Raw genomic sequence first — 14181 nt, forward strand, 5'->3', positions numbered from 1 at the left:
AAGTGTGGCAGGCCAAGGAATAATATCTTGAGCAAAGATATGGAAGGGGGAAGCCTAAGGTACAGGGCAAACAAAGTAAACTCACGTTAATTTGGGGCAATTGTCTAAGAATACAGGGATAAGAAGGGAAGAAACTAGGAATTGACATGGGAGCAAGAGGGCATTTTCTTGGGATAGGAAGGAAAACTTAGTATGGAGGGTAGGGCCTAAATCAGTTGAGAGACTGGGGATTGGTATGGAAGATAAGTGTGCGATGGTGGACAGGGTGACCCTGACTTTGAACAGGCTCGGGGGAACCGTAGACATGGATAAATAGACCTGCTTGAAGCAATGATCTATAATTCTAGTAGGTCCCAGAGGGGGAGAAAGGTTGTGGATGACTCAAGGCTTGAGCTCCCTGAATGGTTGTGGGATGAACATACTAAAAGAGCAAAGGCAGCAAGGTTCTGAGTCTGTCAGAGGGATGTGGGTACCTGCTAATAATGGTTAGAGGAAGGACAATGGCTGAAGAAGAGGTCCAAGTCGGTGAGGGATGGAAGAACATTGAGAAACTAATGAACTAGGTGACAACAGAGGGTTCAAAATGAACATACTTAAGGACAAGGACAGCTGTTCATCAAGAAAATACGGCATGAATGCCTATGGTGTGGAGGCCTGCTGCTAAGTCATAAGGCTAATAGAGCTGGAATGAATGGGAAGGTTTCAGTCAATAAGTTAGCCCAGAGAGAAGATGCTGCAATGATATCAGACAATCATTGAAGGTGAGGGAGTCAAAGCCCAGGGAGGGAGGGAGGGACATCCTGTCCCCATGCACCTTGATTGTCAAGGAACAAAACCAACAGGAACTCACAAGGACCTATCTTTTCCATCTTTCGGCACTACCCAAGGATTCTTCCATCTCAGATGTCCCCACCCATTCTTCACCAGAAGCACCAGAGTTGGGTTAGAATTGAGATCTTAAGAACAATGAAAGAAGAAGCCTTATAACCTCTTCCTGTCCTATAGGCAGAAATAAACACCTTTATTTATCAGAGAATATTTAAAAGGAACTTTATCCACAACTAGGTAGGCGCCTTAGTTGTGGCTAGGAATTGAGACCTGTTTGGGAGCTGCTACGGACTTCTTCACTGGAGGTAGGGCACTCTCAGGCCATAGCCAGAGTCTGCTTAAGGAGAACAAGGGCAGCAGCTCCTACAGGACGAAGGAGGTGAGAACAGAGACAATCTGATCACTTGAAAAGGGCTCAGTAATGGGCAGGTACAGTGTCCAGGGCTTCCTCAGCTTCACGGGTGATGTCCACATTCTAAGAAGAGAATCCAGGGTTAGTAGGAAGTGTAAAGTCCCACTCTCTGCCCCGCCTCTTGTCCTTATTGCTGGGCATCCCTCTTTCAGCAGGGCATAGGTCTTGGCCCTCTACTCAGGCATGGTTGGGGAATCAGCCTGAGGTTTGTTTGGTAGGAATTGTCACAGACCTGAGTCTCTCTAGGCCTGGACTGTGGTTCTTACCATTTTTGCGTACTGGCTAATTTGAAACACCTGGGATGTCTGGGGCTGGAGACAGCCTTTCCATGAGGGAGAGCGCTTTCAGTGTGTTCTTTGTTAACAGCCATCTTGGGTATAGAGCACCCCACCTACCTCAGGCTTGTCCCGGTGTGTGTTCACAGCCTCCACATTGAGGTAGATGGACTCCACTCTGCAGCCTAAAAAACAAAACAAAAAAAAAACAAAACAAAAAAAAAAAAACCTCATATGTCTATAAATGCTCAGGATAAGCCCAGCTCTCCCCTAAGGTACATTCCCCTTCCCCATCATCACTGCTCACACTCAGGTCCATACTCTCCAGAGCAGTTATTCTCAACCTGTGAGTAACAACCCTTTGGGGGTTGCATAGCAGATTTGCTATATATCAGATATTCACATTCCAATCCACAATGGCAACATTACAGTTAGGAACAAACAATGAAAATAATGTTAAGGTTGGGGGGATCACCGCAACATGAAATGATTCAGAGGGTCACAGCATTAGAGCTGGTTGAGAAGCACTGCTCCAGATTGTATCTCCCTGAAGGCAGGGGAGTTCAGATAAGCTGGAGGATGTGTGGCAAAGATCCAGGCCCCAAAGCCCTAAAGCCAACAGTTATCCTCCCAGCTCTGCTTGTATATGTTTCCTCAGCTTCAGTTGCTCATTTGTACATGGGGAAATGAGAGAAGATGATCTCTGTGACCTCCCCCAACTCCTGCGACCTATGAGACAGTGATATCAAATCTTTGTATGACTGACAGAGCACTATGGGTCCTCTGAGCCATCCTAGGTAGAAGAGGCCTGGGATGTAGTTCTGGGTACCCAAATCCAGGCAAGGTTTACTCAGAAGACAATTAGAGCAATATCAGGGGTGTGATTACCAGGAAGTTCTTCCTGAAGAAGAAGAAGAGCCTGAGGCTGGCAATGGTAGCCCCTTGAACACCATTCTGTAAACTATCCTAATCACAGGGCTTTGGTAGGTCCTTTTTATCCTGTTCACACCCTGGACTTCATTTGACTCCATCCCTTTCCTCCTTAGGTATCTTTCATAGTTAACTAATGCCCCAATAGAGTCTAACTGCCCAGAATTTTCTTTGAGCTCTTCCTTCAATATTACCTCAACCTATAATTTTCCTTAGGTCTCTGTTGGGGACATTCCTGCCTTAACACAAATAGAACAATGTACTATACTCTCAGTGCCCAGGCAGGGACAGAAAGCCAGGCTCCAGATTTGGATACTAGCCTAGTTCTTCCTTGTTATCCTACTGTCACCAGCCCCACCTTTACCAGGACATCCTGCCAGCCACCTAGGAAACCTCACCCAGGAGCCTTGAGAGCAAACTGGAGGCACACTGGAGGCATACTCCTGAGGTATTTCTGTGTGCCTGTCCTTACATGAGTGGCAGTACTTACCATAAGCCACAGGTGTGAGTTTGAGCACAGTATGCAGAGGACACTTGAGATAGGGCAGCTCATCTGAAAGGCAGGCAGAAGCAGCTGTGAGAAATGGAATACTGGACGAAGGACCACATTCAGGCTTGCTAGGTGCCCCTACTTCTACTCTGCTTCCTAATTGGGCCCCAGCACAGATTTACACCTAGGATTCTATATAGTGGGTATTTGTGAGGGCAAAAGTGAGCAACCTAGTGGCCTGGGAACCAGGGCAAGACAGCCTAGGAAAGGCAGACAGAATGTACATCTCAAGGGATGTCTAGGTACCCAGTAAGGGGTTTTAACTCTTTAGTGTCCAAATCAGCAGGAAATGAAGACAAGCTTACCTCCTTCCCTGTGCCAACTTTCTGCAGACCTCCTATGACCCATACCCCACAAGGGCTCAAAACTCTGAAACTTTTCTATGTGCCACTTCCACAGTAAAGGCAGGTGGTGTGTGTGTGTGTGTGTGTGTGTGTGTGTGTGTGTGTGTGCATGTATGTATGTGTCTCACTGGTTTTCTGTCATTGACTATTAATGCAGCCAGTGACTCTGAACATTAATGTACAATTTCCTGTCTAGACCAGTGTGTCTACTTGCCAGACATACTAAGAGGTAGGGTGATGTGGCTCATTCTATAGATAAGGAAATGGGTTTCAAGGGGAAACATACTAGGGCTAGGAAGTGGCAGTCTTGGGCCTCAAACTTAGGGTTCTCTGAAGACAATATGCATGGTCTGCCACTGCAGTCTGTAGCTGCCACCATGGAGAAATTCGGAGGTCTGGGGATGCACACCTTTCTAGGTACTTTATCCCTATGTCCACTTCACCAGTCTCCAGGCTGCAATACATACATATCCTTACCTTACGATTTAGCTTGGAACACCATCACTTGGAATGACTTTTTGTCTCTTGGGTTAATTGTAGGATTGAAGGCATGCCAACATCCTCCCAACCTCCTGATATATCTGGAGGGGGGCATTTTCCTGAAATTCATTCTTTCCTTCTCACTGATGATCATCAGAATGAAGCTCTGGGCTAATGCTCTCTCTCTCTCTCTCTCTCTCTCTCTCTCTCTCTCTCTCTCTCTCTCTGTGTGTGTGTGTGTGTGTGTGTGTGTGTGTGTGTGTGTGTGTGTGTGTGTGTGAGACCATCTCCCATGATGCTCTGGGTCCTGTCTACTCTCACTTTCCATATGAAGAAACAGATTTAGAGAAGAGAAGGAAAATATCTAAAGTCTCTGAGCCAGCTCTGTCATGGTCTCTTCTCTCTCTGTCCCTCAGTGTCCCTATTTTTTACAGAACAAGATTAGATTCAATACAATCTGAAGGTACCCTAGCTCTGTGGTTTTGTGGGTATGTATTCTAATTCATATAAAGTTTCTGGCTTTCTTCCATCACTCTTCTGAATACTGAGGATGAAGCCATCTGCCTAGCCCTGTGTAACCTTGCTCCCTGGGAAGTTATGAGCTGCTAGAATGGTCTCTATGTGAAAGAGGCTAAGAAATGGAGACATAAGGAAGTAACTACAACACCCCTGTGTATATTTTATATGGAAAGGCCTCTAATGGGATTCATCTAGGATTAATCTATCCCATGAATCTGGGAAAGTCACTTTGCTGCTTGGAGCCTTGGTTTTCTTATCTGAGCAATGGAAATGGGGCCTGCCTCACAATCTCAAAAAAATGCTCTGAAAAGCAGAGATACGAACATATCAGAATTATAAGACTGAAAGGACCACATCACACATTCCATCACCTATATCAAGTGAGGACACTGGATCCAGATCAGGTAAAGAATCTGACTTTTCCAATGTCAACTTCTCAAGTTCCCTGGATTCCAGTATTGGATTATTCCATATTTTATATATTCTTTACTTTGAAATTAACATAACAGAATTGATTCAAGGGTTCAGGATATTGTAGACATTAAATAATATTTAACATGGTTTCCAAACTCCTTCGAAATATCCTGGAAATGCCACATTCCAGCATCCACATTAGAAATGGACTGTTGTATGAAAATTGTGCCAGGCCACCTAAGAAGTAGATGTAGTATATGTAGTCTTTGCATACATGCATATAGCAGTATATGAATTCTGAGCATACATATGTATGGCAGCATATGTTGTCTATACATGTATGTATGGCTATATATGTCTGTATGTATACATATGAAATATATGAAATCTTAGTGTGTGTATTCACACACACATATACACATATATACATATAACTGTATATGAGGCCTACATATATTTGTATGGCAGCATAAAATAAGCAGTATGTGTATATACACATATATGTGTGTATTGCAGTATATAAAGTCTGCAAATATATGCTTTAAAATATAGGGTCTAGATATATTTGAAAGATAAAATACCACTTGAAAAATTAACTTTTAGACATTGCTATCTTGGAGAAATTATTCCTACAAGATCACAGGTCTCACTATCAACTGAGGCCAATGTGCTTCAGACCTATACTGGCTTAGTGTCTGAAGCTGTAGCAGACTGTTTATGCTGGCTTTCAATATGTAGATTCTGCTGATTAGCTAAGAGTGATATTAATATGGTAACATAGCCTATACAGTGCATCATACATTCTAGGCTTTAAACATGTTTATTTCAACTTAACCATTAATCTTCCCTATTTAGTTGAGAAAGAAGGTTGATGGGGGATAACAGGACTTACTGAGTGTGGCACAGATGTATTACAAGTTTGAACCTAAAAATCCTTGGTTTAAATAGTCTGCTTTTAACCACTATCATATAAACTTCTAATTGTATCTCAAATCATATCCAGTTCTTCATACCAAGAATGAAGAGGGGGTGTTACCTGAACTTTTATCCAGGAAGTATGCCAGGAGGCACCGCATGACAGCCTGGTGACAGATCACCAGTACATTTTCTTGCCGTTCTAGCTCCATTATAACTGGTTCAAGACGCTGAACCAGATCCTCATAGGACTAAAAAAGAGAGGGAGAAATAATTAGTAAACAGAGGAGTGATGAAGCACAGTGACCCAGAGAAGAAAACTTGGTTTGGGAGCCAGAATTGTTGCCCCAACAGTATGATTAGATGAATCGCTTGTTTCTCAGGGTTTTAGTTTCTCATCTGTTAAATGAACCAATCAATAAGTGTGGGCTAAAAGACAACACTATAACCCCGCTCTATAAAATATCTACTTAACTGTACAACTGGCATTTCGAAAATAAGGAAAATTCTGACCTGTAGTATCCCAAAAGGAAAAGAAAAAAAAAGAAAAAAGAAGAGAAAGAAAGAAAAGAATAAGGGAATGTAGATGCCGTAACTATCTTGGGACATTTGGCAAGCTCATTAGCCAAGAAGCTGGGGTTTCAAAAACCTTATAGAAATAGAAATTAAGCTAGGAGTTGGTACTCAACATAAATGTGAGACTGTCAGAGGACCATTCTTTATACCTTCAGTAACAGTTTAAAATAGAAATAGTCCATCTACAGGAAAAAGGAAAGTGATGAGAAAATGTGTCTTCTTATGTTAGACTCTCTTGGGAAAATATGAAAAACTTCCTGTAACAATTTATTTTAAAAGGCTGGTAGTGTAAAGGACATGTAGAAAGCCTTGTATGTGAACATCCTCAGAAAGAGAAAAGAATGAACGAAAGGAAAAAGGAGAGGGAAAAATGCAAGGATGTTGAAGAGAGGGAAGGAGAAAGGAAAGGAAAGGAAAGGAAAGGAAGGGAAGGAAAAGGAAAGGAAAGGAAAAGGAAGGGAAAGGAAAGGAAAGGAAAGGAAAGGAAAGGAAAGGAAAGGAAAGGGGGGACTAAAGAAATAGAGGAGAGAAGTAGAGGGGAGAGTGGGAAGGAGGGGATAGAAAAGTAGAGAAAAGAGAAGAGGAAGGAAAGGAAAGTAGAGGAGGGAGGAAATGGATAGAGGGAGGAGGTGAGCAGGGGACTCAAGTACTATGTAGACAAATGAGAGAATCTTAAAGGAAACAAAGATAGACTTTCCACTTAGCCAAAGAGCAAAGAAACAATAATGAAGCTGAAAAGTTCCTTAGCCACAGTGGCAACAATAAGACAAGGAGAAACATTTCTTCAGAGTGCTGAGAAAACAACAGTAACCTGAGAGCTTTCTATGCTACCAGGTTGCTTGAGGATGCAACCACAGGACACTTTCAGGTGAGAGGAAGGGTGACAGTACTACTGATAGATTGTCAGTAGACATACTTCCAACAAGGATGGCAAAGTGGAACTTGAGATAGAGGAAGCAAAATGATCAAAGGATCAGTAAACATCCAGTTAAATGACGTATCAAATAGTAGTCACAATAACTACAGTAATAATTTACTTAGGGATTAAGATTGAGGCTATATGAACATATAAAACAATAAAACAACATGTAAGTTAGCAGAGGAAGGAACCAAAGGTTGAAAGATCCTATATTATTTAGGACAACAGCAGAGACATTGATTTTAGACTTTGTTAGTCACATACATTAAAATACTAAATGTTCCTATTCTAGGTTCCCCCTAATCTCTCCAAAATATTGTTTCTTCTTCATTAGGGATGGGTACAGGAAAGCAAGTAAAGGAGGAAATATGGGGAAGGGCAACTAACATTAAAGGCTTTTTGAAAAATAAAAAACCAGGTAAGCCTACTACTGTAGAAGCTTCTTAAAGCATATAGATAAGTGAAAGGACTTTAAATGGAGTCACCATCTAATAAGGGAGACAATGTCTCAATTAGACATCTTATGTTACCAAGTAAAACTTCCAGTGCCAGAAATGGATTACATCTTATGGAGTCATTGGCCAAATGGGTCCCATGGAAACTCAAAATACACTACAGGCTGTTGGTTGTTCTCCACAATGTGATACAACTTACTTTGTCATCAAACACAAAGAAATTGAGCTGGTACCCAACTAAGCTTTACCCCTACTGAGTAGCATCGATGGTGACAGAAGATGCTATGCACATGGAGAAAAGTAAACATCAATATTACCCAGATATGAACCCTGTGACTTACAACAATGACCTGCCTGCAAGATCTGCAAGATGTCCCAGTACAATGGTGGCACAAACATTATGAGAATAACAGATTACTTTTTGGTTGTATTTAAGGTTTATTCTCTGAGATGAATATACCTGACATGCTAAAATGTTCAAGAACCTGAGACTAGATAGGTCATATATTCTCATCTTATCTCTCTCTTATAAAGTTGGACAGGTAGGGAGGATCTGGGAGGAGTTGGGGGAGGGGAAATATATACTATATACTATATACTATATATATATATATATACTATAGTTAGTAAAATATATTATTCTGCTAAAGGAACTCAGCAATAAAATGACCCCTATTGACATATTGCTATACTCACAGATCAATGCCTCATTCAACTCTCATCAGAGAAGCTTCTTGTAGTACATGACACAGAGACCCATAACAGGGCAATGTGTGAGGGTGAGAGAACTCTCAGTTCTAAATGGGATGTCTTCATTGAACCCTTCCTTTCAAGGCTCAAGGACATCATGTTGAAGAGGAAGCAGAAAGATTATGGATGACTCCCAGAAAACTATCTTCTGAACACAACAGGGCTGATAACAAATTAGAGCTCAGAGACACTGACAACATGTACAAGATCAGCATAGATTCAAGCTAGACAGGGTTCCAGCACTGAGATGGAGAAGTAGACACGTGGTTCCACCCCTAACCAAGAAGCTATTTACAACTGCTGCTACCCACTGGCCAAAGGGAAAAAAAAACAGTTTTCTCCAGTGGATGGTCACTATTATATCAACCATACCTCAGAGTAGACCCTATACCCAGAAGTAGTTGGCCAATACAAAATGAAATCCCTGTTTTTGATTGTTTTGTTTTTTGTGTATGAAGTTTTTGTTTTGTTTTGGTATTTCTGCCTTACTGGCTTTTACTTGTTTAAGCTTTCAGTTTTTGAAAAGGCCAGAGAGAGAGAGAGAGAGAGAGAGAGAGAGAGAGAGAGAGAGAGAGAGAGAGGGGGGAACAACATAAAGTTGGGCAAATAGGGAGGTTCTGGGAGTTGGGGGAAGGAAAACCAAAATCAAAATATATTTTATGAAAAAATTCATTTAAAATAGAAGTATAAAAAATTAAATGTTCAAGTCAATTGCATAACAATACACAACAAATCATTCTGAGTAATTTTAAAGTACAATATTTTGACCTCATACCCTTAGTGGGATATCTTCAAAAACAGAAAGAACCATGATGAGTTTTTTTTTAAAGTTAAGCGTAACCTCCACAAGAATCTGGAAACAGATTATAACCCATATTGATGAAAAACTCACTCCTAAGGAAAGCAAGAGAAAAATAAAGTAAGCATAGAAAGTTCAAGACAATAGAAATAAATGTTCAAATGTTAGTAATACCACTAAAAATATATGCACCAAGCTTAGCATTCAAAAGTCTTATTTTGGTTTGGATTAAAAAACAACAAAATCCAACTATAAAGTGCTTATAAGAGACAAATGAATCAATAACCCAGCAAATTGTTAGAAGCCACCGCATAGAGCTAGAGTTGTGTTAGAATATATTTTAGGCAAATAGCATTAGTAAGAAAAAAAAGCTTAGTCACTCTTAATAGAAAATATGTAATTCAGTGAGAAGATAACATTGCTTTTGATTTGTATGCCTCTAATAACACAGCCTAAAAATATATGAAGAAAATGAGAACAAATTAACATTGACTTTATAAAGTCTGTTCCGAGGATGAAGATGAAAATATGAAAGTGATTTGTGACTGAACATAACATCCACTGTTTTATAGTCCCAGATGGCCATATTTTCATAGGGTTTTGGATCAGAAATGGAGTATGACTAATAAATACATTAAAATGCAGAACTGTGCTAAGAAGAGGCTGGATTGAAAGTAATAAGCATTCATCTCACAGACAGGAAAATTATAGTCTGGTTCATATGGTAACCAAGAAGTTGATTAAACTAATAGCTTTTGTTCCTTGGAATGATGCCAACTGCTGAGAGAGCCTGGAGCTTGAGGCATGCTGGCAACAAGATATTACAGAGTTCCAGTATTTTGAGCTATTTCAAGTTGTTCGTAAGAAAACAGCAAATACAATGCACTGGACAAAGTTGTTCTAAAAACACTTAGGGCCTATAAACAGGCAAATATGTGGATTTAAAAGTGAGGAGGAGCTGGACGTAGCACCCATCACTGAGCTAATGACGTGAGTTTGATCCCCAGCAATCACACGGTGAAGGAGAGAACTGAGGCCCATTGGTTGTTCTCTGACCTCCACAAGCACATAGGCCATGGCATGTGTGCTCTCACTCACTGACTGAATATACAAATGAATGAATGAATGAATGAGTATTTTTAAAAGAAGAGGAATAACTTGCCTACATCTAAGGGCATGTACCTTGACAGATGGCAGCTACTGAAAACACACTTTGCCTTGTTTCTAAAGGTATTTCCAAAACTCTGGCAGTTGGAATGAGGATACAGGGGAGGAGTCCTAGGAGTTAGGTCACCCATCAAACGTTACCTCTCCCTTGGGATAGCGGTAACGATATTTATCCTGGTCCCGTAGTGCAAATTCCTCAGGGTAGTGTTCCTGAATTTCTTCATAGGTCATCTCTTCACAGACACCCTATAAAAAGTATTTGTGAATAATATATTGAACAGGGGAAATCAACACAGCTTCTCACACAGTTTAGGCACCAATGAGTATGGAATAGTGTAATACCTAGGTTTCTGTGGATGTAGTAGCTCTTGAGTTATACCTGTTGCCTGGTTTGTATGTGCTTGTAAGGTATGTGGCTTGTGTGTGTAAGGACAAATGGATGGGTGTGTTCAGACTGAGTAGATGATATTTTCCTATGATTGCCTCAATAGTTCTGTATGTATACATTATGTATATGTATATGTTGCTATAAATATGTACAAATAAGGATTTGGTACTGTGATTGTAAGCATGTGTAGCATGCTTATTATGTGTGCTTGAGATATGTTTAAAACCTTGTGTTTGTGTATATATCTCTTTATGTATATGCAGTAAGCTTGTAGTCTCTGTGTGTATGTACAGGATGTCTAACCACCTGAGAACATGCCCATGTGGGTGTGGGTGATGCTGTGGTGTGTGTCTTCATATGTATTGGTAGCATATATCCACGACCATAGGTATTCTGCATTATGTTTCTGCTATATATCTGTATCTGTGTGCCTATGTTTGAGGTCTATGAATTTGCAGTAATATACTTGAAGCTATGTATTAGTGGTGTATACATGTCAATGGTTTGCTCATCTGTCTCCATATGAAATACATATATGTATCTGATGTGCTTATATTTGTTTCTAGATGTCCGTGCATACATGGTGCAGGCCTGATGGCAAAAAAAGGCTTTTGTGACTGTGACGTGAATGTGTGCACCTGTACATACTTGTGGCAGGTGTCTAAAACTCTGCGTGCATTTGAAATATTGTACACTTCCTGACCTGCCCTGTATTTTATTATCACTGGGGAAAATGTACCTACAGATACTTCATAAGACAAAAACTTGTAAATTTTTTAATGGGAAGACAAATTCTGAGAGCTTCCAAGTCTACTGAGAAATTCCCATAGGCAAAGCTACTGGTGCTGGTGGTAAAAAGTGATGCTGTTTCTGCATTTCCTTCAAAGTGTGTGACTTTCAATTGAACCCTGCTAGTTTGGTGCCCAGGGTCACCAGACTCTGGCTGTTGTCTTTTTGGACTACCTACCAGGCTTCCTTCAGGGAGAAGGAACAGAATACTTAGAACTTACAAACAGCTCTGCAGGGTCAGGCTTTCTGAATGGATTTTGCACGAAGTACCCAGAGATCCCTTTAAACTGTTCTCAATCTTCTGTTCTCAAGCTCATTGTGAGGCTTTTTGCTAGGGGAAATGGCCATTGCTTTCTTACTTTGACTTCAAGCAGCCCTGCTTAACCTCTATGAGTTTTATTTTCCTCATCTGCAAAATGTGGAAGATAACAACTGCCTTCTAGAAGTTGTCTAGTTTGGTTTCTCACAGCAAGAGAACAACCAAAAACATCTTGGGTCGAAAAGGGTTTATTTCAGTTTAGCCTTCTAGTGATAGTCCATCATTAAGGGAATTCAGGACAGGGACTCAAGCAAGAGCAGAGACAAGAACCGTGGAGGTAATGTGCTTACTAGCATACCCTCAGGCTCACATTAAGACAGCTCTCGTATACAGCCCAGATATACCTGCCTAGGGGTGGTACTGCTCACAGTGAACTATCCCCCTATATAAATTAAAAATCATGTAAATGCTTCCATAGACATCCCCATAGAGCAATCTAATGCTGGGCTTCACTAGATCTCCAAGACACAGAATATTCTCTTACATTGGTTGGTTGACAAAAGACAAAACAAAAACATAAAAATATTTGATGAACTAATTAGGTTCCCAGAAGCAGAGGTAACCCATGAGATAAGCCTAGAATTACCACCTCCCTCCATGGCAGGACATTAACCCTTCCCATCTTACCGCATCAATCTCATTCAGGGCCTTCCACTGTTCATAGGGGACACCTAGGGCTTCAGCGGTCTGAATGGTCCTCTTCATGTGGCTAGTCCATACTTTCAGGGAGCTGATGCCTTGAGACCGGATGAAGTTGGCTAGTGCATAGGCATACTAGGGGAACAAAGGAGAGGATGGGGGGGACAGAGGGGGGAGAAAGGGAGCCATAAGAACAAGTTCAAATCTCTCATGATGGTGAAGTACTAACGGACATGAAAGAAAATGGGGGTTAAATTTATATAAAAATAAACCTGGAACTATAGGTCAAAGGTAGAGGTTGAGGTGCTGAGTTCTTGAGGAGGCAAGCTATAGAGAGGCTGATCACTGTATACAAAGTTATAGTTAAAGAAGGGTCAATGGGTACATAGTTATGATTAGACAGGAAAGTAAGTTCTAATGTTTCAATGAACAGTAGGCTGGCTATCCTTATGGTGTGTATTTCCAAATCCTTAGAAGATTATGAATGTTCTCATCATGCACAACATAATATACAATTAGCATGAAAATTAGAAATTGTATCTAACAAATATGTGCAATCACAAAGTATTAAAAATAAAAAGTCATAGGGTTGGGGATTTAGCTGAAGCGGTAGAGTGCTTGCCTAGCGAGCGCAAGGCCCTGGGTTCAGTCCCCAGCTCCGAAAAAAAGAAAATAAAATAAAAGTCATATTCTTTACTGTGTGACTAAAGATGAAAGAAAAAGAGTATCCATGCTTGGGATGGGGGTGTGATACTTGCTTACTGCATTCCCTGCTAGGTGAATCATTCATTCAAACATGCCTATCTTTAACATATGTGAATCCTAAGAACAAGTGGAACTACCTGACGGTCTGCATCCTTTCTCCTTCCATTTCTGACAACATCCTGCACTTCTAGGAATCTTTACTATATGTCTGAGGTGAACCAAATCACAGCATAGAGTTCTGGTCATGCACTATCTCCAGTGATCCTCTTGCTACACAAAGAATAACCCTAGGGCTATGCATGGGTCTAAAGGTTAATATCCCTGTGACCATGGTCTGTCTTCAGGTGGAGACTAACAGCCTGATGCATACAGGCACTGAAGCAGATTCCAGGCCATCAGAGTGGGGTTCTAAGAGTGGAAGTGCCCAGAATGTGGTCTGAAGTATAGATTGAAGGATCTGAAAGACAATGCTCTGATGCTATGATTCCTATTGCTTGAATGGGGAGCCTGGTACCCAGGTAAAGGGCATTTGCACATACATTAGTATTCATGTCCCTGTTTTGGGTGCTGGAATGTTAATGCTTTCAAGATCCATCCACTTAGGGAGAGAAACAATGCAGTACAGAAGGGAACCACAAAGGGTCATGGAAGCTCAAGGATGCAAGGATACACATTCCTTCTGTGTACAAGGTGTTATTATTCAAACATGCCATGTCCTAGGTACATATGCAGAAATGGGCACAGGCACAAATTTGTATGATAGACACAAGTCAGCAGTCAGTTCTTCCTTGTGTGGGAGAGTAAGAGAAAGGTAAATCTCAACAGCTCCCTTACACAGTACCCATCTCTGACTTCTTATCGTGCCCGTAAAATGCAAACATCATTCAGTTATCCAGCTGTGTCTCTAAGCTTCGTGATGAGTACACTACTCCCTGGTAGACAGTAGGTGCTAGTTAAGTGAAAATTACAGAGATTGAGTGACTGATCTTTAAAGCCAGGCTTGGTGCA

The 14181-nt window shown here is 41.0% G+C and overlaps 1 protein-coding gene across 1 annotated transcript in view; it reads right to left on the minus strand.

The window, feature by feature from the left end:
• Positions 1-985: 985 nt before the first annotated feature.
• The window catches only part of LOC116889124 (6-phosphofructo-2-kinase/fructose-2,6-bisphosphatase 1-like), a 52040-nt gene continuing 38844 nt past the window's right edge, over positions 986-14181 (minus strand). Inside the window, 6 exon segments of the mRNA XM_032890296.1 lie at positions 986-1303; positions 1636-1700; positions 2936-2998; positions 5789-5918; positions 10475-10579; positions 12457-12603. Of these exon segments, the coding sequence (XP_032746187.1) occupies positions 1244-1303; positions 1636-1700; positions 2936-2998; positions 5789-5918; positions 10475-10579; positions 12457-12603 (570 nt within the window). The 3' untranslated portion in view covers positions 986-1243.

Source organism: Rattus rattus, chromosome X, assembly GCF_011064425.1.
Source record: "Rattus rattus isolate New Zealand chromosome X, Rrattus_CSIRO_v1, whole genome shotgun sequence".
NCBI classification, from domain to species: domain Eukaryota; kingdom Metazoa; phylum Chordata; class Mammalia; order Rodentia; family Muridae; genus Rattus; species Rattus rattus.